The sequence below is a fragment of the Gobio gobio genome, assembly GCF_949357685.1.
Source record: "Gobio gobio genome assembly, chromosome: 19".
Taxonomy (NCBI): domain Eukaryota; kingdom Metazoa; phylum Chordata; class Actinopteri; order Cypriniformes; family Gobionidae; genus Gobio; species Gobio gobio.
The window spans coordinates 25,242,998-25,267,739 of record NC_137112.1 but is presented as its reverse complement, the minus strand read 5'-3'; the positions used below and the strand labels follow the sequence as shown (position 1 = coordinate 25,267,739).

Genomic DNA, 24,742 nt, shown 5'->3' with positions numbered 1-24,742 from the left:
AAATGCAACACAACAATTACAAGACTGTTTAACATTGATATCAGTGTCTCATATCACTATCTTTGCCATATTATTACACTGTAGCTGGCCAATGTGAAGAAAGAGACAACATTTACCTGGTTTAAAGAAGATGATGAAATTACTGTCGATGCTCCACCCAACCCAATGTCTGGAACTTGCTCCCTTCCAATCCCCATGGTATGATCACCAGCACTCCGATTAGATCAATCCGTTTAGAGCTTCATACATCGAACTATTCAGTTACATTGTTTTTATACTATTTTCTATACTATTTTGGTCCAACAGTTCTCCAGGAAAGACCAGGGAATTTACAAAGCTGTACTGGGTGATGACCGTGGAAAGGACACCTCCGTCTATGATATTTCTGGAAAAGGTATTTTATATACTGTTTCTATTTCTATTCATTTCTTTTCAAGAATTTCAACATTGATGATAATAAGAAATGTTTTTTGAGAATGGCTTCTGAAGGATCATGTGACACTGAATACTGGAGTAATGATGCTGACAATTCAGCTTTGCAATACTCTGACCCAGTCGCCTTGCCATAACAATTTGGTTCTTGTCAAAGTCATTCAGATGTTTATTCCTGCATCCAACACGTCAATTACGAGAACTGTTTCTTTGCTTCCCGTCTAATCTACCCAGACCTTAATATGTGGCCTTGATAGGAGATTATCAACGATATTCGCTTCATAATGTTTTGGCTTATCAATATATATTGAAATAGAAAATAATATTTCACAATATTGCTGTTTTTACTTTATTTGATTAAATATAATAATAAAATAAAGGCAGCTTTAAGAGCCAATCGTTTGAACGGTATACAGTCTGTGTATATATAGGCACATTATATTATATATAAATTATATTTAAACAGTAATTGTCATGTTAGATGATTCATTTTTAATCCTTTTTTCCAGTGTTTGAGGATATCATCAATGCCATCGCCAGTATTGCTGGTATGTTGAAAAAAGTCATGAAAATATAACCTGCATTTTTCCAATTTTACTATTAGTTTAACACATTCTAGTTAAAATCTATTTAAGTATAGTATCACTATTATATTGTGTTTCGTGACAGGTTCCTCTGCCTCTGAGTTGGTTCTTCAGTGCACACCAGAGGGTATCAGACTGCAATGCTACATGACGTACTACACAGAGGAGATGAAAACCAGCTGGTTTCATAGGTACACATGAATAGAGACCATCCATCTGTTCAGACTCAGAATATACAAATCAAATGATGCTGAAATTATATGATGTGGTATATGAGAATGTCGCGTTCGGTGGGTTATAGCCGTTTTAAGTAACTTTCTTTTGATGTTTTGGATTTAGAGAGAGTAAGATCTCCTCCTCAGAGAAGATGAGAATTGGAGGCACGTCTGAGATGGCATGGATGCAGATCTGTGAGCCCACAGATAAGGAAAAGGGTCATTATACCATTGAGATTCATGATGGGGAAAAACCACACTCTCGCACCTTTGACCTTTCTGGACAAGGTAAGTGGAGACTGAACTGCTGAATGCTATAGGCCCTAAATATGTTAAAAATGCAATTCATACTAATACTTGAATACACATTTATTTTCTATGATTAGGGCATAAAGTCAGGGTAAAATATGGCAGGGTAATAAAACTGTTCTGATATGATAACTGAAAAAAAAAAATCATAGAACAGTTATGATAAAGGAAAAAAAAAATCTTATAAATAGAACAAAAGTTTTTACAAACCATTTTAAACCAATATTGGCACATGTGATTTAAATTATATTTATAAAAGATTTTCATACAATTATTTGTCATGGATTCTGTAACGTGTTACTTATTGTGTTTCCTCCATTCTAACAGCATACACTGATGCCTATGCAGAATTCCAAAGACTCAAGTAAGAAAATTGACATTACTTAAATTCATTCTCTTAATAGACTCTTATTTTTAAAAATCAAAACACACTAATATTTTCTCTTTTCATCAGAGCTGCTGCTTTTGCTGAGAAGAGTGAGTATTTCTGAAAACCGGTCAAATGCAACATTAATAAGTGTCTAATCCGGTATTCGTGCATACTTGAACTCAGGCAGTATAATGGAGCGTAAAGCTTTCTACAATGAAAATAATCGTATTTAATCAGCTTAGGTCTGTGTTCAGATATCAGAACTATGACCTACATTTTCATACGAGTAGAAGTAACCTATTTATTATTAAATGGACATTATTTTTGTTTTACTCAAAACTGTAAGTTGGAAATAGTGTCCAAATGTGTCAAATGAACTATTTGCCCTCTGTAGATCGTGGTAGAGTGGTAGGTGGCCTGCCAGATGTTGTCACCATTATGGAGAAGAAGGTAGTATTTCCTTTACTTTTCCCATGTTCACTAGAACTACACTTGATATTTATTTTTAATACATTTCTAATAAGTGAACTGTGTTGTCATAAAGTGTTCATTTTTATATATTTTATGGACTAATTCGCAGTACATGTGCACATAATTTGTGACCTCTCACCTCTGCAGAGCTTGAGTCTAACTTGCACAGTGTGGGGTGACCCCAGCCCAGAGGTCACTTGGTTTAAGAATGAGCAGGAAGTTGTGTCTGACGACCGTTACAAGATCACCTTTGAGGGCGGCAAGTTTTCCAGCCTCACTATCAAGTGTGTTTACGTGGAAGATTCTGGAAAGTACAGCATCAACGTGCGAAACAAGTACGGAGGTGAATTTGTAGAGATCACAGTAAGCGTCTACAAACAAGGCGAAGAGATCCCTGAGCCCAAACTGGGACAGATGTCCAAGCCAGCCGCCACCCCCAAGCCAGCTACACCCGCTCCACAGTCCGTGAAGACCCCGACTCCTCAAACTCCTACACCCTCCATAAAGTCCCCAACCCCTACTCCACCTCCCTCTGTGAAGTCTCCCACTCCAACTCCAGCTCCTAAATCACCCACCCCACCAAGATCCATGAGATCCCCCACCCCGCCAAGATCCATGCGGTCTCCTACCCCTACTAAGAAGTAACTAGTAAACTATGGCTTATAGAACCTGAAGATACTATTTAAGTAAGTCTGTTTTAGTTTGCTGCAGTGGTCTACAAATAAGGATCTGTCACTGGTACAATTGCGAGATTAAATATACTTGTAATAAAATATGTGAGGGAAGAGTCCTATAAGATCAGCTTTAGACTCCAATGTACCAGTTCATCTCTGAAATAGAGACAAAATAATAGGAAAAGTGTGTTTTAAGTGTTGCTTTCACAGCCAAAAGATAATGAAGTTTAAATAAAGTGCTGTTGGGCCCGTCGAAAATCATCACAAAGGCCACCGCTGTCTTATCTGTCTTTTATTCTGTACCCTTCAAATGCTTTTTGTTGCCAATAAAAAAAATGAGCCGCCTCCTCTGGAGTGGATCTTCAGTAGTCTGAGTTGGATTTTGTCTCTTTGTTTATTTCCCAAAAGGACATTTAAGTTCATTTGATTCAGTTTTTGGGCAATCTATGAATTAGTGCTTGACTAGTTAAAGCAGCAGTCCATAAGTTTTGCCTTTGTGTCGCCATCTCTGTTTGAAACCTGCAATTGCAGTTATTTGCGGATTTATCATCTGTACGCGAGTTGTGTCGGCACGGCTCCTCAGCGCGGATGAATCTTATGTTTTGAGGAGTATATGTGCGGCTTGCTGTCAGTCACCGCTAGGGTTGCCACCCGTCCCGTAAAATACGGAATCGTCCCGTATTTGCAAAATGACCTATGTAAAATACGGAACAAATCGCGTCCCGTATTGGTTTGGAACGGGACGCGATTTGTTCCGTATTTTACATAGGTCCACACATAGTTCAATAAACACATACGGATTTTGCAGTGTAGAGAATACTGATAGCACATATAAAGAATTTTTTTTACAGTCTATGGCGGCAACCCTAGTCACCGCACTGGTGTTGATACTGTAATTCAGAATCACAGATTCTACATTTTGGAGTACAACCTAAAAAAGTAATTAACATGTCTGCCACAAGTAATTAACATGTCTGCCACTTTTGGGAACAAAACATTACAATAAATCGCGCTACCAACGGTGATTACATCTAACATCGCTTAGCTCATATCACATCAAACCGTGCAAATTTGTATTATTGTTATACTTTGTTCTCAAATTGTTAATGTTTTCAGCATTCGCATTGCGTGACCACGTGTATTTAGTGTTTATTAGTGTTACTTGTAGATTTCAATTTCTGTTTATTTTTTGCTTGTGACTACGGCTGAATCTCCAGTGTCACTGATGATGTCATTCGAGCCTTTCTGGATTACAATCCACCATCAAAATTATAAATTGAATTACTCCAGCTGCTGTGAGAAAAGGCTATTTTGTCTGGGACACCCCTGCATTATACAAAATATCTACTTTAGTACAGGTACATATTCAATATTCATGAATTCCTATTGTAGATGTTTCTCTTTAATGTAGCAACTCAAGTAACGATTGATTCTAGGTTCTCTGCACTGTCGTTTCTAGCATTTGTGAGTATGTTTACATGCACAATTATAATTGTGCTACAGCAGATTTTTGTGTAATTGATTAATATATTGAATAAATTAAATATATTGTGTTACCTCTGTCCTCTTGATTAGAAAGTAAAGTAAGGATTACTTTAGCTGTGTCTAAAATTGCCCCCTATCTTAAATAGTGCAATATTTGAAGAGACATTAATTTCCGAAACCATAGTGGACGTTTATCGAGTGTACTCATACAATCCCACAATGCACCATAGAGAATACCCAGAATGCACTGTGAGAGTCATGCGCCAAATGAATTCCCGCATCTGACCAGAAGATGGCGCCTGCCGCTGAATCATCCATCCATGTGGCTACAGCATATCATACAGTTATAAATTCCTTTTAAATTGATTATTGTTTAATTAAGGTTTATACATAGTGTGTCCATGACAGAGCTCAAGATAAATCTTTTCATCTTACTACTGGAGCTGCCAGTTTGCTAAGTTTCAAATAAGTATTAAACAGCAAGCACAAACTATGCAGCCCATGTCTGAATTCGCTCACTCGTTCTCATTCACTCCCTATAGTGGACCAATGAATGAGGGTATAGGGGGCGATTTCAGACACAGCCTGTAACTTTCAGGCAGGTGTTTTTGAGCTGGTTGGAGCTCTGTAGGACAGTGGCCCTCCAGGACCAGCGTTTGACACATGTGCTCTAAAAGCAGGACTCTAAAAGCATTATGAACACCCCTGGTGTATATAATGTCAGATTCACATAAATAATTTCAAAGGAAAGTGCTTGATTGCAACATATGAATCAGCTATGAGTATTTTTCTATCACTACCTTGGAGAATTATGTTGGCAACTTCAGTGTATCAGCCTTGTCTTGATATTCCAGGTCCAAGCTCAACAGAATTGGAAAGTTTAAACTTCAAGTAGTTTTTTCCCCACTATTGGGTCTGAAGTTTAACCCTCTGGTGCTCTTCGTTTAGGGGTTGCATTGGTTGTCTTCCCGGTCATAAGTGACCGGACACCTAAAAATTAAACTTCCTCCACCCCAGTAAAACCAATGCATTTTCTATATATATATATATATATATATATATATATATATATATATATATATATATATATATATATATATATATATATATATATATATATATATATATATATATATATATATATATATATAGATTTTTTATATTTATTTTTTAAATATATATTCAAATCCATCAACCAAAAAAATCATGAAACCATGGGTGTAATCACTAGTTCTCTTTTGAACAAATGTAACGATTTTTTTGGTTGATGGATTTGAATATATATTTAAAAAATCTCAAAAACTATTTATTAAAAAGTTTTTTAAAAAAATGTTGTTGTTGTTGTTGTTGTTGTTAGAAATATCGATTTTTTTTTTTCTGTGAATTTGTGTTTTTGCAGATTTCCCATTAATTTCCTATGGTGGTCATTTTTGATTGATTTTTTTTACGACCACTTAGCATGCTCGAATCATGCCCTCATTTTTTTTGTGTTTACCTAATGCTAGGAAAGTCACCAAGTGTCATATCATTCTGATGAAGCTGTGATTTAAAACAATTCCAAATGTGGTTCATAGGTTCAGTTTTTCATAGGTGTGCGTGTGTGTGAGTGGATGTGTCAATATCACACTCTTGATGTTTTAGAGTATCACCCCTTTATTGCTGTGTACTTTTTTTCCAGCATCGTGGCCGATTTGTAGATTGTACACACAAATATTCGGAGAATTTTTGTGTTTTTGACGATTTCCCATTCATTTCCTATGGTCGGTCATTTATGACCGAAGACAATGAACGCTACATTTTTTTACGACCAATTAGCATGCTTAAATCATGACCCCAACTTGTTTGTTTATTTACATACCCAATGCCAGAAAAGTCACCAAGTTTCATATCATTCCGATGAAGCAGTGATTTTTAAAATTTCAAAACAGAAATGACAGAAATGACAGAAGAGCACCAGAGGGTTAAGTTGACTTTAAAGTTGAGACTATTCAAACCCATTAACGTTGTCGTTGTAAATTAAATCAGTCAGACAGTGTGCAGCAGATACCAGTCAGTTGTATGATTTTATTTTTAAATCTTTTTTTCAAGAGCGGAATATACCAAATCAGATGGTCATGTATTTTGTTTGTTTCAAATGCACAAAATCATTCACCAAATTCAAAAGTTAAATAAAATACTCAAGTCCCTTGTTCTTGTCGGCATCCTGCTCTTGGGTCTCAATCTCTACATGCTTCATGGCAATAAAATACTGCACGAAAGGCTCTCCCAATGCACCACGAATCACACTGTCCTCTGACAGAGCCTCTAAAGCATCACCCAGTTTAACAGGGATGGGGAACTGTTTCTGCTGAACTGGCGCTCTGCTTAGAACCTGTTCAGCATTGAGATTACGCCTAATACCGTCCAGTCCCGCTGCAATTGTGGCCGCCAACACAATGTAAGGGTTGGCCATTGCCGAACCCAGCTTGTTATCGATGTGCATCTCCCGTCCACCATGAACCTTCACATTGAAGGCACAGCTGTTGTCGTTGCAGCCGCATGTGGCGTAAAGATGGTTCTTGGAATCTTTCTTGCCTTTGGAAAGCTGGTTTCGACAGCTGATCCCTGGAGCCAAGAGGCAGCTCAGAGCGGCCGAGTGCTGGAGAAGACCTGAGAGCCACTTCCTGCCGATCTCCGAAAGTTCCCCGTTGCCCGAGTGGAAGAGGCTTCTTTTGCCACTGGCATCCCAAAGGCTATGGGAGAGTAATCCTGAATTGTGGAGATTTTCATCTGTGAAAAAGGTGGCGATATAGTCAAACTTCCTGGCCATTTCTTTGATTCCTGTGCGGAAGCTGAAAGCGCTGTCGGCGGCATCGATTCCAAACCTGGGTTTGAAGCAAATCTCCATCTGTCCTGGTCCATTTGCAGATGAGAAGCTCTCAACATCAACTCCCATGTTGTACATCCCCCTGACTAGCTGCTGCAGGAAGGGGAGATCGTAGTTGCTCAACAGTGTGGTGGCAGGGAAGAACACAGCTTTGGGTCCCACTCGTTCAGGGGCCCCGAAGATACAGCACTCATACGTGAAAGATGAGTGGAGAGAGAATCCCATGCTCTGGAGCTGGCTGAGCATTTGCTTGGCTATGAGGCGGGGTGATGTCCGCAGTGGTACTCCTGTGATTGTGCAGGGGTCACAGATAAGACGAGCGGTCTGGTCCGCCCAGGGGAGGATTTGGAATGTGGAGAGGTCCGGGACCAGGAGGACATCACTGCAGAAGTTGGCTGTGCTCTGATGATCAACTTCATTGACTTTAGGGCTTAGGGTTAACTCCAGGTAGCTTCTCGGCATAGCGATGCCATATACAGCTTTTTCCTGTGGTGTCAATAATGATTAATATTTAGTACTTTTTCAGCATTTTCAAAAAGACTTGTAATACTTATCACAAAGGGACACTGAACAAACTTAAGTCAAACTTCTTACTAACATTGCTGCTGTAAGCTACACTATATTGCCAAAAGTAATGGGACACCACTCCAAGTCATTGAATTCAGGACCCACTTCCATGACCACACGTGTATAAAATCAAGCAGTGAATTCAAGCGTGGTACCTGTAAAATAAGTCCATTTGTGAAATTTCCTCAGTACTAAATATTACAAGGTCAACTGTTAGTGGTATTATAACAAAGTGGAAGCAATTGGGAACAACAGCAACTCAGCCACGAAGTGGTAGGCCACGTAAAATCAGTGGGGTCAGTGTATGCTGAGGTGCACAGTGTGCAGAATTTGCCAATTTTTCTCAATAGCTACAGACCTCCAAACTTCATGTGGCCTTCAGATTAGCTCAAGAACAGTGCGTAGAAAGCTTCATGGAATGGGTTTCCAAGGCCGAGTAGCTGCCTCCAAGCCTTACATCACCAAGTGCAATGCAAAGCGTTGGATGCCGTGGTGTAAAGCACACCGCCACTGGACTCTAGAGCAGTGGAGACGTGTTCTCTGGAGTGACGAATCACGCTTCTCTGTCTGGCAATCCGATGGACGAATCGGGGTTTGGCAGTTGTAACATCAGTGCCTGACCTCACAAATGCGCTTCTAGAAGAATGGTCAAATATTTCCATAAACACACTCCTAATCCTTGTGGAAAGCCTTCCCAGAAGAGTTGTAGCTGTTATAGCTGCAAAGGGTGGGCCAACTCCATATTAAACCCTACGGATTAATGTGATGTCATTAAAGTTCATGTGCATGTAAAGGCAGGTGTCCCAAAACTTTTGGCAATATAGTGTGTTATCCATCTAACCCTCAACCACGTTGTAAACCACACAAAGACATTTTAGCAAACCAAATCTCAATAAACCCAAATGTGCAAAATGATAGATGGCAGAGAGGTGCCTCCTAGTTTTCTTATTGGCTAACATGTGAGGGTCATGTTCAATTTATATTGTTTTGCTTTTTACAAAGGTTCTTATGACAGTTATTTCACTGATCTGTCAGGTAGAACACTGCCAAATTAATTTCTTAATATATTGTCAGTTAAAATGTCTGAAAAAACAAAAAAACATTTGAGTGTATTTTGTCATATTACAGTTTTTTTGTATAAATTAAAACAATCTCATCGCAATTCATAACTATTTTACATTTTGTCGAAATTCATGTCAAATGATTTCATTCATATGTTTTCATAAGATCTCACTGTTTAGTTTAAACGATTGGTTAGGGATGGACCTAAAATCATACATTTTCATAATAATCTCCTTAGCTCTGGGACCATTTTTGTGGATTTCTGCATGGATTTGGCTTACCCAAATTGAAAAGCTTCCCATACACACATACAGTGGTCTAAATACACAATTTGGGGTCATTTTACAGGAAACCCTTTGAAGTTACATAAAACTGCATAAAGTAATAAACATTTAAGTGTATGTTGTCTGAGCTGTTATAAACCCCCCAAAAAAGAGGCGCTTTTTGATTTTTTGTTATAAATTCATTTTTGAAAGCGTATGACTCAGACCCTGTGTGCTCTAGCACCCTGCAGACAGTTTTGGCTGTTTCCACTAGATAGCAGCAAATGTCACAAAATTATTTTTTCCAGAGTTTGCTGACACATGTTGGAAACAACCAAAACTGTCTGCACGGTGCAAGAGTTTAAGAGGAATCATACAAATTCATACCAAATTGCAAAACACTTACATTTTCTCATGAGATTATGTTGATTAACAGTACAAAAATATTTCAGTGCATTATAATAAAATACACATATATTCAAGATATAATGCATGAAAAGTCTTGATCCCTTATGCAGAGTTAATATGTTTAACTGCAAAAAAAAGGAAACAATAGAAAAACAACAGCAGCTTAAGATTGTACCATCACATACCAAAACACTTACAGTACAGAATCAATGAGAGGCATTTAAAAGATTTACGTGGAAGAATCGAGCCGGAACTGTCTTGGATCGGGCTACGCCATGAAGATCAGTGGCCTCAAAGCGAACAAAGCTTATGTTTTCCCGGGCAATTTTCTGTTTTATGTTCTCAACATCAGAAATGAAGCTTTGGGATGCAAAAGAGTGTGCTTGTGAGCTCTCTTTGTCTGTTGGGAATATAAGATGTTTGACAGAGAAATGAAAGATGAGAAATGATAATAATAATAATAATGAGTTAAACTGAGACAACCATAATTCTTTCTCAGAGAAGAAGATGACCCAAAGGCACATACTGACCTGAATGTGATGTGCCAGCTTCACCCCAGTGGGATGTCTCAACAGTGGGGGAATTCACACCAGAGGACCTGCCTGGAGGTCCATCAGTCCTCGAAGACCCGCCTGAATCCAAGCTAGAGCTTCCTTCCCTTAGTCTGGGTGCTCTCCTAGCTTCTGAAATGGGCTTGAAGGTGCTGAAACTCTTAGAAGGCACATGGTCTGGCTTACAGTCCACTCTTTGACCAGGAGGGTAGCTTCTTCTTTCATCTGGCCCTTTTGCACTCAGTAGGGAGCTCTCACGCAAAACGCTTTTTAGTTCATCCATTGTTTGTTTGGGGACGCCACACTCACTAGTAGGCAGGTAATATTGCACATTCTCCCTTCTCCATCCATACCTGTTGGCGTAGTCGTCCTCTCTCTCGAGACCCTGGTACTGGGACTCACTGGAAACAGAGGGGCAATGATGTGGAGGGCCAATGGTAATAAGGATTGGGTCATTTGTGGGGCCTGGAATTGGTACATTTGATGGTACTATGGGTAGAGATGTCCCTTTTCTGTCCCAGTTAGAGGAGGATAGATGCTTCTCTCTTAGATCTGCACCCTTCTTTTCTGCACTCATACTTCCTCCATCCACTTCGTCTGGAATTTTCTCCTGAAGAATATGAAATGTATGGCTTTCAGACTGAATATAACTCACCACTATACAATAACACATAATCATAGAGCACCAAATGACATACATCTTTACTCAACAAAAATGTAAGCAAAAAGAACAAATAACTGCAAAGATTTTGTTTTTACCATATCTTTGGAATCCTCGGATTCTTGCATTATGCTCAGTTTTTTATGTGAATGTCTGGAAAGTCATAACCAAATTGAAGTGGCTCACACAACTGACTAACAGAGACTGAAACAAACCAATCGGCTCCCTTTCTCCCCAACCAAATGCATGAACTGTCCAGTCTGTTCAGTCCCACTCATCTATTGTGAGCTTTTGCACATCAGCTGTTTTCAACAGCCCACAACACATTATTCATCAAATCTCTAGAAAGATGCAGTTGTTTGACTAAAAGGTTATTTAACAGAATGCCAAAGCCATTGATTATAATGTGAACCTAAATTAACACATGCATTTATTTAAGCACTGTGGTTGTCTAGCAAATTTGAACAAACAAACAAAAGGCATATTTCAAAGATGACTACAAATAAAGGTGTATTTTATTCTAGAACATTATTCGAGTAACTGATAAATGAACCAAGTCTTTGAAAGGGTCAGATCAAAATGAAGATCACCCATTGTCAGTTTACAACGAAGATCAACCTATTGTCAGAATGAACAATTTTTTCTTATTGAAACAGAAATGTTTGGGTCCTAATCTTGTATTTTATAGTAAGCACCTTAGCTGTAGTTAAATATTGTAAATATATTGCATTACTGGATCTTTATGTGTTTGTGTTAAATCAGGTGTAGTTTGGACTGCCCTTAAATTAGGAATTTGGGCACTGCTAATAGCTCCATTGCGATTAATTGCTTGTGTTTTTCCTCATTGTAAGTGCCTTTAGATAAATGTGTTGGCTACATGAATAAATTAATTAAATTGTATTATTATTAATACAGAGTTATGTCATGAAACTCTAGATGTCGCAGGCTGATAGGGCCTTTACTCAATCTGCTTGCAATCACATCATTCTCTATAGGGCACAGATGAATAGAGTGGTGCAGGTATATTACATCACTTTGTAGGCCAAAACACTGAAATTAGTTAGCATTTTAACACTTCCGGTTCCATCGTCCTGAAGTCAATGGGCCCTATTTTAACAATCTGAGCTCATGGTGCACTTAGGGCCTGTCCGAATCCACTTTTGCTAGTTTAACGACGGAAAAAACGGTCGGCGCGCCAGGCGCATGGTCCAAAAGGGTGGTCTCTATTCTCATAATGAGTCATGGGTGTGTTTTGGCCGTAACGTGCAATAAACCAACCATAGTCTCCCATTCCCTTTAAAAGCCAGTTGCGCTTGCACCATGGCGGATTCGCTATTTACATTTAGTAAATTTGCAAGCGGAAAGACTGAACACTTTGCCATAGAGGAAACCTTCTATTTTGTTGTGCACCCGCCTATAGACGCATATTACTAACACACCATTTAAATAACACAAAAAATACTTTAGACCAGGTTCTTGTTGGTCAATGGCGCAGTCGTTTTTAGTTGCCTAAAAATAGCAACGCGCCAACAATGCACCTTAACACAACTCGTTTTCAGACCAGCACGCCCATGGGCACACAAATGGGAGTGAGTGTATTTGCTATTTAAACAATGTGGCGCTGGACGTGAAGAGGATAACTGTGTCAGGCTAAAACTAGCAAAGAACAATTCATTTGTTGCATTTATATAGCGCTTTTCTAGGCACTCAAAACACTTTACATAGAAGGGGGGAATCTCCTCAACCACCACCAATGTGCAGCATCCACCTGGATGATGCAACGGCAGCCAAATTGCGCCAGAACGCCCACCACACACCAGCTGATTGGTGGAGAGGAGACAGAGTGATGAAGCCAATCGTATATATATATATATATATATATATATATATATATATATATATATATATATATATATATATATATATATATATATATATATATATATATATATATATATATATATATATATATATATACACTCACCTAAAGGATTATTAGGAACACCATACTAATACTGTGTTTGACCCCCTTTTGCCTTAATTCTACGTGGCATTGATTCAACAAGGTGCTGAAAGCATTCTTTAGAAATGTTGGCCCATATTGATAGGATAGCATCTTGCAGTTGATGGAGATTTGTGGGATGCACATCCAGGGCATGAAGCTCCCGTTCCACCACAACCCAAAGATGCTCTATTGGGTTGAGATCTGGTGACTGTGGGGGCCATTTTAGTTCAGTGAACTCATTGTCATGTTCAAGAAACCAATTTGAAATGATTCGAGCTTTGTGACATGGTGCATTATCCTGCTGGAAGTAGCCATCAGAGGATGGGTACATGGTGGTCATAAAGGGATGGACATGGTCAGAAACAATGCTCAGGTAGGCCGTGGCATTTAAACGATGCCCAATTGGCACTAAGGGGCCTAAAGTGTGCCAAGAAAACATCCCCCACACCATTACACCACCACCACCAGCCTGCACAGTGGGAACAAGGCATGATGGATCCATGTTCTCATTCTGTTTATGCCAAATTCTGACTCTACCATCTGAATGTCTCAACAGAAATCGAGACTCATCAGACCAGGCAACAGCTTGTTGCAAATTGTAGCCTCTTTTTCCTATTTGTAGTGGAGATGAGTGGTACCCAGTGGGGTCTTCTGCTGCTGTAGCCCATCCGCCTCAAGGTTGTGCGTGTTGTGGCTTCACAAATGCTTTGCTGCATACCTCGGTTGTAACGAGTGGTTATTTCAGTCAAAGTTGCTCTTCTATCAGCTTGTCGGCCCATTCTCCTCTGACCTCTAGCATCAACAAGGCATTTTCGCTCACAGGACTGCCGCATACTGGGTGTTTTTCCCTTTTCACACCATTCTTTGTAAACCCTAGAAATGGTTGTGCCTGAAAATCCCAGTAACTGAGCAGATTGTGAAATACTCAGACCGGCCCGTCTGGCACCAACAACCATGCCACGCTCAAAATTGCTTAAATCACCTTTCTTTCCCATTCTGACATTCAGTTTGGAGTTCAGGAGATTGTCTTGACCAGGACCACACCCCTAAATGCACTGAAGCAACTGCCATGTGATTGGTTGATTAGATAATTGCATTAATGAGAAATTGAACAGGTGTTCCTAATAATCCTTTAGGTGAGTGTATATATATATATATATATATATATAATAAAATTGTTATAATAATTATCAATAATACTTTTTTCAACATGTTATTAAATAAAACATAAAAATAAGGTAATTTAACATTCTTATTCTAAACTCATAATTCTGTCATGGCAACTCTCTGAGAGATGTTGATACATGGTCTTGGCGGAATAGATCTGTTATGCTGCTGCTGCTGCTGCTGCTGCTGCTGCTGCTGCTGCTGCTTCTGCTGCACCAAAACATAGTCTTCCAGATGTCAACACACACATCAAATAGACGTCTCCGAGATGTACGTGTGCTATCAGGAAGTTGAAGGGTTTCTGCCAGGCGCGATGCAAGTGTTCAGCAGCCATATCACCCTGTAGCCCAAGACTGGTTTCCCACTGAAGCTATGCAGGGCTGAGCCTGGTCAGTACCTGGATGGGAGACCAACTGGTGATGATACACAGGGCAACTTTTTGAGCAATGTTACTAGACAATGTTGCCGTTAACGGGCAACCAGGTAAGACACGGCATGACCAATCTAAAGTATTCAGATAGAAATTTGTTGCCCATTCCCAATGGGAAAATGGCCAAGCAACATTGCTTTGTAACATTGCCCAGCAACATTGCTCAAAAAAGTTGCCCCATGTATCATCACCTTTAGTGAGGCCAGCAGGGGGTGCTCACCCTGTGGTCTGTGTGGGTCCTTCTAACACCCCAGTATAGTGATGGGGACACTACTGTAACAAGCACCATCCTTCGGATGAGACGTTAAATCGAGGGCCTGACTCTGTGGTCATTAAAAATCCCAGGATGTCCTTTGATAAAGAGTAGGGCTGTAACCCCGGCATATTAATATAGGATGTTTGGAATGTTAAAATATCTACTTAAATGATAAACTATTAAACTGTTATATTTTATTAAAAAATATTATTATTACTAATTATTATTGTATTAAAATTGTAGTATGTGTTTAACCTCCTGGGTGGCACTGTCTTTGTATGAGGACATTATATTTTAGTGAATTTCTCTTACACCATACATGTCACAGTTTTATGTCTGGATGTTCACATTCAGGGATTTTCAGAGATACCATTTGCTTTGAGGTTTCAACAATAACTTCTCCTTGGTCTTTAAAAATGTAATTAAAATTTAAGCACTCTTATTGAAATATGATAATATTTTGTAATTATAATTTAAATCTGACAAATTTTCAAATTGTTTGTTATAAATCAACATCTCAGGAAAACGATAGGCTATAGGATTTCTAATCAAAATATGACTTTCTGTTACAAAACAGGGCATTGATTTCATACATGTCCTCTAGAGGACACCAGGACTTAAATCATATTTATCAGGCATTTTAGGAGACACAAGTGAATAGGGAAAGAAATTACACATTGATGTTCCTATAAAATATTAGATATTATGAAAATTTTGCCAACTATAACTCCCATTATTATTGCACTTCTTTTTCCATTGCTCCAAGAACACATTACTATGCAAATTAGATACAGTGCATAGATAGGCTACATTGCATTTAATGGGAAAACCCATGGATGGCCATTGCATAAAGTAAAATGGTATATCAATTAATTCCATTATATCTTTCATAATAGTTGAGAATCATCTTTAAACAAATGGTTAAAAAAAATCCTGAATGCTGAAAATTCATTGGTGAATGGAAAAAAATCCCATTGTTTTTGCCTAAATGTCATTTTATTTTATTAGTCCCGGTGTCCACTTACGAGGATATAACATATAAATTAAATATAATTTTAAAAAATCTATTTGTTTCTCATGCTCTAACAAGGTAATGAAGTGAAAAATACAACATTTAAAACACTTTGTTTTCCTGGGTCTTAGGAGGTCAAAGTATGAATATAATTAAATAGGGGGAATTCAGGTTGATTTGAACCCTTTTTACCATTGAGATGAAGGTGAAAATGTGTCCCAATCAACCTGAATGATAATAAAAATGATGTATGTGTAAACTGTGCGTAGATGGTGAGTGAGTGGCTGTGTGTGCAGTAGAGAGTGTAGCAGGGTGCGGTTTCTTGAGTCCAGCTGTAACCGGTTACCGGAGACTCTCTCTCATCACATACACGGCAGCGCTGTATGGTCAAACACCACAACAATTATTCTCCGGAGCGGCTTTATGATTAAGCTACAATCTTCAATGAGTAAGCATATTCCAGTAAGTGAAACCTTCTTTACATATATATATTTATGTTTTGATGAGAATTTGCGGTTCATTTTGTGTGAAATTTGGTCGTAATTTCGGTCTATTGTGAGCCAAGTAATTGGCACTAGAGCAAAACAAGATTTTGTTGTTGACAACACCATGTTTATACATTAATATATGCGTTTTATTTTGTTGTAACCATCTACAAATCTAAAACCTTGTGTTTATGATTCTAAATGTTCGCTTTTACCACTATAATGTCGTTGAAATAATCACTTGGTGACGATGTTAGCTTCAGTTAGCATCATAGCTAACGTTACACCAGTGAGAACTGATCACGACATTTCGGTCTTTTATTTCTCGTTAATCGATTACATGAAAAAGAATCAACGTAAGTAGCTGGAAAGAGAATGTGTGTTGTGTTGTTGTCGAAAATTAAGGTAATTGTGAGATTTTTGTCCCATTGCTAATATTAGCCGAGCGGAAGTCTTTGTGTCGATCAATTGGCATATGTTTAAGGTGTTTTGGATAATTCATCGGTTGTACAATTCAAATATTTCACCGCATTTCACACCCTGACCTGTTCCAATCTGCGTTTGGCCATTTTAATGGCCTCATTTGGGGCCTTTAACTTACACTTGATTTCCATAACGTCACACTTAAAAAATAACCCAACCAAACATCTGTGCCTTTCATCCGAGTTACATGTAGATTTAGGTTACTAATACACGAGGCTTGTTGCGTCTTTTTTAAAGTGGTTTGCTAAAGAGGTTTAGTATCTGGTAATCCCGTACACGTGTGTGTCCTCACGAGACTAACATGAAGATTTCAGCCTTTCCAGAAAGCTGTTTCCTCTGATGATGATGACCCACATGCTGCTCATTGACTCACCTCTGAGTCATGTGTTTATTATGGGGAGGAGGGATATGGTTGATTTTCATGCTGATACTAAGACACCAATTCAATTATTTAGGCTATGGGAATGTATCAATTTAAGATTATTAAACTGATACTTGATTCTGATTGGTCAATACAGAGTGTCAGTATTGACCCAAAATCATATCAGGTTGGCTGAAGATTTCTGGTTTTATATTTAATTAATATAGAAAAATTTACATGTATTAGACGACATGATTCAAAACATAAATTGTATGCCTTGTGAATTGTGCTTGTCAGATTCTGCCACCAATTACTTACATTTTCATGTTAAGTTTTTTTTTTTGTTTTGAGGTTTTATGTATAATTTCCAGTAGGATGCACCGATATGAAAATTTTGGCTTATACAAATAATTCTTTACATTTGATAATCGTTATATTTTTTAAAACAAAAGTCTAACCGTTAACTCCATGCCCCAATCACACAATTATAATGATGTTTTCATTACAATTTTATGTAGATTATAGAGCCTGGGAAACTACGTCATTGCGCATTGCATTATGGGTAGTCGCCGCCATGTTTTAGGACACGCTCAGGAGCGTACAATGATAACAAAGGTGAATCACATGAGGAAAAAACGACTGTATTTACTTTAATACTTTTTAAGAACTCTTGCTTGTACTCACTTATAATAAATGGACTAATATTTGAATCTCTTACGTTCATGAGCGCTCAGTCGTGCGGCCAGGATACTGCACATATTCATCACGTCTCATGTAATCAGAAATCAGACGGTCGCCTTCTATCGCAACACACATTGGTTTGTCTTTTGCAGTTTATTTTTTAATAGCCTAACTAAAAAGTCTGTATCTGATATTTAACATAATAAATATACTTATAGCTTGATCTCAGCCAGTGGATAATTTATTCAATCAACATAGCCTATATCATATCGCCCTAATTCCTTAACGTTAAAGCATTAAAGGATAACAGATTATGGCTCGTAATGCAGCTTTGAGATGGTTTGTATTTGAAAGCGCTTTAGCCTACAGTACTAAAAAGTTTTACTGGACTTAAATGGAACAAGTACAATATTTCCATCTACTGAGAGAAGCTGAACAATGAAGCATTTCCAGACGCGTTTCATGCATTATTTATGGTGTGAGCACATTCAAGCGGTTCAGAAAATATTAATCTGTAATATATCTGTTATAAATAATAAATACAAATGATAAAGACACATTTTGGCTAAGTTGTTTATTTCCGAGTGTTATGCTGCCTTCACGTGCTCTCGGAATTACTGTAAATAGGAGTTTCCTAGGTAAAAATTGCACGTGAACGCGCTCCACCTTCGAAATATGAACGAGATGAGTTCATACTTCATAATCACGACTTTAGAAGTGGGAATTGTCAAATTTACGATAGCACGTGAAGGCAGCATTACTTTCACTTACTTTTGTTATTTCCAAGCTGGTAAACTGAAATATTGCGCATGATTTGAGATATGTTTTCCACGCAGGTTGTAAGAGCGGCTATGGCAGTTCATAACACAGCAAGCGTTCACCATTCTAATGTGTTTTTAACTGTATAATACAAGTTTTAAAGTCTACCTCCACTACTACTCATTCTCTAATGTAGTGTCTGTGTCCTAAAGTCCGCGAATGCATTGCGTTGCTGACGTCACGTTCCCATTCTCTATATGACAGACTTGCGCTGCACTTAACTATATTTTCCTTTTTGAAGTGATTCCAATCACATTTCAAGCAATTCAAGACAGTGCGTACCTGAAGTGTCGATACAGATATGGTGGCCGGTATAATTTGCATCCCTAATTTCCAGAAATCGACCCTTTTCATATTTGAAAGCGAAACACAGCGAAAGTCGTCATACTTGGGTCAACTTTTATAGTGGTGAATGAGAGAATACATTAAATATATATATATATTTTTTTAGTGCTGTCAAACGATTAAAATATTTAATCGCGATTAATCGCATTAATGTCATAGTTAACTCACAATTAATCACAATTAATCGCACATTTTTATTTATTCTAAATGTCCCTTGATTTCTTTTTGTCCCATTATTTTTTCTTATTTTAATGCTCTTATCAACATAGAAAAGTGGATCGGCTTGCTTTGTTCAAATGTTTGTTTTATTGAAAACAACATTGGCATACTTTAGTGTTCGATTTCACACCAACATTCTCACTTGGAGCAAATAATCTCACACAATGTAACACTGCCCATCAATAAAAGGGTGAAACAAATACTTTGTTGCACAAACAGCCCCTTCAACAGCCCTTTCTAAGGGATCAAAACAGGGTGATACAAAATAAAATTACAAAGTGCACATGCAAGGTAAACTAGGACTCCGCCTATAGTGCAGTTAAACCAGGGGTCGCCAACTAGTGAACTCCGGTCCGAATCCGGACCGCGAGATGCGTCCATCCGGACCGCGAAGCCTTTTGACATAATGAAACAGTTAACGTTGCAATGCTCTCTGTTACTACGTTCAGACCCAGACGCGCGGTCAAGCATGCAGTGAAGAAGAGACTGGTGGTGCGCTCACACCGGACGCGAATGACGCGACATGCACGCCGCTTAATCCGCGCCGCAGAATGTCTATTTGCGTCTTTGCATTGACTTAAATCACTCGCGCAAAACGCTTCATTCGCGTCTGGTGTGTAGGCTACGCACCATCAGAGCAGAAAGCAGCGCTCAAGACAAGCACTTTTAGTTGAAGACCCCTGAGTTAAACCATGGCTTAATACGTTTCTCATTTCGGCGTCTCACGCTTGCCATCCACGTCTACTCTTTTAATGGCCCAAACGAGTGCGGGCAGCCGCAGCGTGCCTGATGTTTTGTTTCCGGTCTAGCTACATCCGGAGTGGTGTTGTAGTTTTTCTAACGTTACTAGTTGTTGCAACAGCATGTGAAAAAACTACAAAGTTTGTTAGACCAAAAAGAACGTTAATCTCGCGATAAAAAAATTGACGCCGTTAAAATAGGTTTGCGTTAACGCCGTTAATAACGCGTTTAACTGACAGCACTAATTTTTTTGTGTCCGCATATGCTCAAATAGCAAAAGAAAAACTCCACAGTAGAAATTTCACAACTTTCACAAATAGGGAAAAAATAGAGTGAGCTTGATAACTAGGGTTGGGTACCGAACTCTGTACTTTCAAGGGCACCGACCGAATTACGTCGGTACTACCGAGTACCGATTCACATTAAATCAATCGATACCGAATTTCGGTACCTGAGAATGCATCTGGTGATATAGACTAGTGTCTGTGAATATTATATACTATTTAAAGGGTTACTTCAGTGATTTAGCATTAAGCTTTGTATTTAAACTGGGTCATTTATGTAGTAGAAATGTGAAATTATTTTTGAATTTGGTGCCTTCTAGACTGAGAAAAGACAGAAAATGTATTTTTGTCTCATGTGGATGAAAGACAACAACTCCCAGAATGCACTTGCTTCGCTGCCCTACGAGGCCACTCCGTACACCGTCATATTGATCTTCATAGTAATACAATAATTTTGTTCAGTTAGAGAATAAACACTACAATTAAAAACTGAACGTGTCTTTTCACTAAAGTATGAGTGAGCCGAACGAAAGTCACGGCACGGGGAAGCTAGATCGCATATGGAAGCTAAACTATCTCAGGAATTCATTGAAAAGTTGAAACACTCACTTTGCTCTGCAGCGCATTGTTATGAATGTCCGTGCGGCCGTCTGTGTCTTACATTCTGTGAGTGAGATCTCTCCCCTCCTGTGGGCGGGTTGAAAACATGTGGAACAGCTCCATCTAGTGGCTATAGTCTTTAGCCTCTGGCCAAAAAATCCTCCGATGACGCAAAATGACGATATTTGCATCATCAGAGGATTTTTTCCAGAAATAAAATGCATAATTCTCTCGTCTCAGGGGGATATGAGGGGGGAAAGTACCTTAATTTGAACATACTACTGGGTTTCTACAGATACAAAGCCTAATGTTAAATCACTGAAGTAACCCTTTAAATACGAATTCTGCGTGTCTGCGTTTGAATGCCGTAGACGTGCGGTTTACCTCTCACACGCACACACACTCACTCAGATTCACGCGTGAATGTCGCATGTTTCCATCTCTGCCGTCTCATATGAGGACATGAACGCACAAACATCATCTCCAGTTTATGAGCATTTTACCGTGTCATTTTGGAAAACTACCGTCATGTTATAAACACACAGAAACTCAAAAGGTCTTCACGGCAACCCGTCAAAATAAAATTTTGCCTTAACTTGACAAATACATTACTGTTCAACAGTAGAATTTAGATACGTCTCAATGTAATAATAATACTAATACTAATGTAATAATAATACATTATCAAAACTTTATTTAAGTAATAAATTAAAAACTTTCTTCATGTTTTAATTTGAACCATATAAAGCTCAGTTGTGCAGCTTTGTTTGACAAAAAAGTTTAATTAAATTAAAAGATAAATAAAATGAATGTCTTATGTCTTCATTTGATTACCATTAAATACACAACACATCATTTGTGGGAAATCTTTTCATAGAAATTAAATTTAAAAGAAAAAATAGTAATATGGTTGTTTTTATGAATTAAATTAAGTACCTAGTAGCCTAATATTTACTAGTAAATATTACAGTATACAAACAGACAATGGCAGACAGTGACCAGGGCAGCTCTGGCATAATGTCAATAACACTTCTATAAATGACTTGCAGTTCTTTACAGTTATTTATGTAAACATCCCTAAAGTACCGAAAAAAGGTACCGGTACTTTACCGATACCGGTTAAAATGTGAACGGTACCCAACCCTATTGATAACGGTAGTGAAAAGAAAGAAAGAAAGATGTAAATTTTTACGATCACTCCCATAGACGCTGTATTAGAAACACCCTCACAGCAGCGGTAACTTGTTTTTTGTAATTTGATGCAAAAGTAATATAATAGTATTAGTGTTATAAAAAAAATGAAAATGCAAGATATACGATATTGATGAAACACGTCATCACATTCTGCAAAAAGGGTCTATTATGGTGCTTTTACTGTGTAAAGAAAATATCATTTGCATTTATACTTTTATTTATCACTCACCCACACAACTGGACAGGCAGAAAGCTGAAAAATGTCTTGCGCTGCATTCACACGGGGGGTTGGCGCTTGACGGAGGGCGTGTCTGAAGTTTGGCGCTGATGCGACCATCATAGTGTCAATCACATTACTTTTCTGCTGTTGCAAGAACGCAATTGGCTAGGGTATTTGCATAGGCGATCTGATTGGCTGACGCCTGCATTGGCGCAATGACGCGACACAACAGAACCCACAATTCAGCTCGGCAACGCAGACGTCAGCCATTCAAAGTAAATGAGAAGTGTTAATGCAGAGACGCCCCGTGGGAATGCAGCGTTACTGTTGATGCTTTAAATGAAGTGATGTGCCCTGACCGCTTGTGCTTCTGTTCTTTTGTCCTTGCAGCAGTTCTGTGGTGTTTTGGGTCACACATTTATGGAGTTTCTGAAGGGCAGTGGGGACTACTGCCAGGCTCAGCACGGCGTTTATGCAGAGAAGTGAACGGCTAGCCTCGCTACCTCATCAGAAAAGAGACTTGTGCTACAGTTTTAACATTGGCGGGATCGGGCTTGGAGAGCAGGTGTCCACAGCGGTCGGCGGTTCTGGATGGGGTAAAAAAAGTCTCTTGAAGTGCACTGCCCTCGCCGGCCCTACGTCTTCACTCTCACCAGAGGACCAGCCTCGTTTTCTTTTGTTTTTGGTTGTCTCCCTATTTTTCTCCTGATTGTATTTGCCAGGTTTTCTTTTGTTACTGGAGAGAGTCTCTCCCACTTTTCTTTTGAGATATTACTTTGAAAAGTCCAAAATGGCTCGTATGAATAGACCTGCCCCAGTGGAGATCACTTACAAAAACATGAGGTTCCTCATTACCCACAACCCCACTAATGCCACGCTTCACAAGTTCATCGAGGTGAGTGCTGGTTTAAATGGCTGGAACACACTAAAAGTGATGTTTTGGATAGACGATCATAATGAGGGTCTATTACAGTAACTGCAAAATATCACTTACATGACGTCCCTCCCATCCATTAGGAACTGAAGAAATATGGGGTGACGACGGTTGTTCGAGTGTGTGAGGCCACGTATGATGCAAACCTGGTTGTTAAAGAAGGCATTCAGGTTCTGGTACGTCCATAATAACCACTTCACTTACATGATTGTGAATTATCTCAGGTCATATTTTAACACCGCTTTTTGCTGGTGTGCAGGATTGGCCCTTTGACGATGGAGCTCCTCCCTCTAACCAGATCGTTGATGATTGGCTGAATCTTCTTCGGATCAAGTTTAGGGAGGAGCCAGGCTGCTGCATTGCCGTACATTGTGTAGCAGGCCTTGGAAGGTAATTTGACAGGATTCAAGATGAGATATTTCATGAGGTGAAATATGTTTTGAGCTATGCATGTTTTCTTTCTAATAGAGCCCCAGTGCTGGTTGCCCTGGCCCTGATTGAGTGTGGGATGAAATATGAGGATGCTGTTCAGTTCATACGACAGTGAGTTAACGTTCTACTTTTGAAAATAATATAACAGTAGTCAGCATGTGATCTCCATTTGTAAAGATAAATGTTTATTGTAATTCCAGGAAGCGCCGTGGAGCATTTAACAGCAAGCAGCTCTTCTATCTGGAAAAATATCATCCCAAAATGCGCCTTCGATTCAAGGACTCGAACGGCCACCGCACCAACTGCTGCATTCAGTAAAAGCTTGCGCGTCAGCCTTTCTCAAGTGTGTAATGGGAATTTGTATCTAGCAGAAGTAGTTTGTTCTCTTTGAATTGGTAACTGTGAAAATACCATTACAAAAATGTAAGCTTATTTGGTTACAAGTGTCCCCCTCCCTCTTTGTTTTCTGTATTTCCTGTGGAGAACCTGTCAGCAAGGTAAAGTGCTTGTTTGAACTTGAGCTTAGTGTTTTGCGATGAAGTTTATATTGGTTGGTGAACATGGTCAAGTCCCACCTCTGCCAAACACGTAGTATGCTTTATCATCTGAATGGTTTAAAGCATTTTTTTTGTCATTGATATGATTTTTAGTCTGAATACCTGCCTCCAAAATGATCTAAAATAAATGCCTTATTACAGCAGAAAGATGCCGTCTGGTGGAGGAGTTCTCAATGGCATTTGGAGAGGTTTCTCAATGAAAGGTTTCTTTTGCTGAAACAAAAAATCAGGAAGAGAGAAAAAAAATAGAGGAAAATAAAAACTTTATATAAATATATTGAAGGTTGGGGTACTAGGTTTTTGTTGTTTATCCAAACTTTGTTTACCTGTTACTGCCATGTCGATAGTGTGATGTTTGTGTTTTGGCTTAACTGGACCTCAATGTCTGCGGTATTTTTATGCCATTTTATTTGATGTGCGTAACTTAATATTTCGATAATTGATTTATGTATGGTATTTGAATATGTGTACTGTTAAATCACCTATTTATATCAGTGGATATGTGTTTTATTATAGCGAGAGACAAATTGCTACGAGTTCGCCAATTTGAGAGTACAATAAAGATACACTGAAGGAAACGTCTCTTTGAAGCCTAATTT

The 24,742-nt window shown here is 38.7% G+C and overlaps 4 protein-coding genes across 5 annotated transcripts in view; 3 read left to right on the top strand and 1 right to left on the bottom strand.

The window, feature by feature from the left end:
- Positions 1 to 3,429, top strand: part of myom2a (myomesin 2a) — a 28,927-nt gene extending 25,498 nt beyond the window's left edge. For both annotated transcript variants that reach the window (XM_079845269.1, XM_079845270.1), the window contains 9 exons: positions 85 to 198; positions 307 to 394; positions 942 to 980; positions 1,102 to 1,207; positions 1,356 to 1,519; positions 1,868 to 1,904; positions 1,995 to 2,017; positions 2,305 to 2,360; positions 2,529 to 3,429. In XM_079845269.1, the coding sequence (XP_079701395.1) occupies positions 85 to 198; positions 307 to 394; positions 942 to 980; positions 1,102 to 1,207; positions 1,356 to 1,519; positions 1,868 to 1,904; positions 1,995 to 2,017; positions 2,305 to 2,360; positions 2,529 to 3,026 (1,125 nt within the window). In that variant the 3' untranslated portion in view covers positions 3,027 to 3,429. The remainder of the gene's footprint in view (positions 1 to 84; positions 199 to 306; positions 395 to 941; positions 981 to 1,101; positions 1,208 to 1,355; positions 1,520 to 1,867; positions 1,905 to 1,994; positions 2,018 to 2,304; positions 2,361 to 2,528) is intronic.
- A 3,162-nt stretch (positions 3,430 to 6,591) lies between these two features.
- Positions 6,592 to 11,046, bottom strand: lgsn (lengsin, lens protein with glutamine synthetase domain; the record flags this gene model as incomplete). Its single annotated transcript, XM_079843905.1, has 4 exons — positions 6,592 to 7,892; positions 9,940 to 10,106; positions 10,237 to 10,867; positions 11,017 to 11,046. 4 exons carry the CDS (start codon positions 11,044 to 11,046, stop codon positions 6,705 to 6,707), a joined length of 2,016 nt encoding a protein of 671 aa, XP_079700031.1. The 3' UTR covers positions 6,592 to 6,704.
- Positions 11,047 to 16,140: 5,094 nt separating this feature from the next.
- Positions 16,141 to 22,751, top strand: LOC307142731 (uncharacterized protein). Its single transcript, XM_079843798.1, has 2 exons — positions 16,141 to 16,250; positions 22,611 to 22,751. Exons 1-2 carry the CDS (start codon positions 16,212 to 16,214, stop codon positions 22,704 to 22,706), a joined length of 135 nt encoding a protein of 44 aa, XP_079699924.1. The 5' UTR covers positions 16,141 to 16,211; the 3' UTR covers positions 22,707 to 22,751.
- A 232-nt stretch (positions 22,752 to 22,983) lies between these two features.
- ptp4a1 (protein tyrosine phosphatase 4A1) lies at positions 22,984 to 24,725 on the top strand. The gene is made up of 5 exons (XM_079843797.1): positions 22,984 to 23,115; positions 23,238 to 23,330; positions 23,414 to 23,544; positions 23,623 to 23,697; positions 23,787 to 24,725. Exons 1-5 carry the CDS (start codon positions 23,011 to 23,013, stop codon positions 23,902 to 23,904), a joined length of 522 nt encoding a protein of 173 aa, XP_079699923.1. The 5' UTR covers positions 22,984 to 23,010; the 3' UTR covers positions 23,905 to 24,725.
- Positions 24,726 to 24,742: the final 17 nt, after the last annotated feature.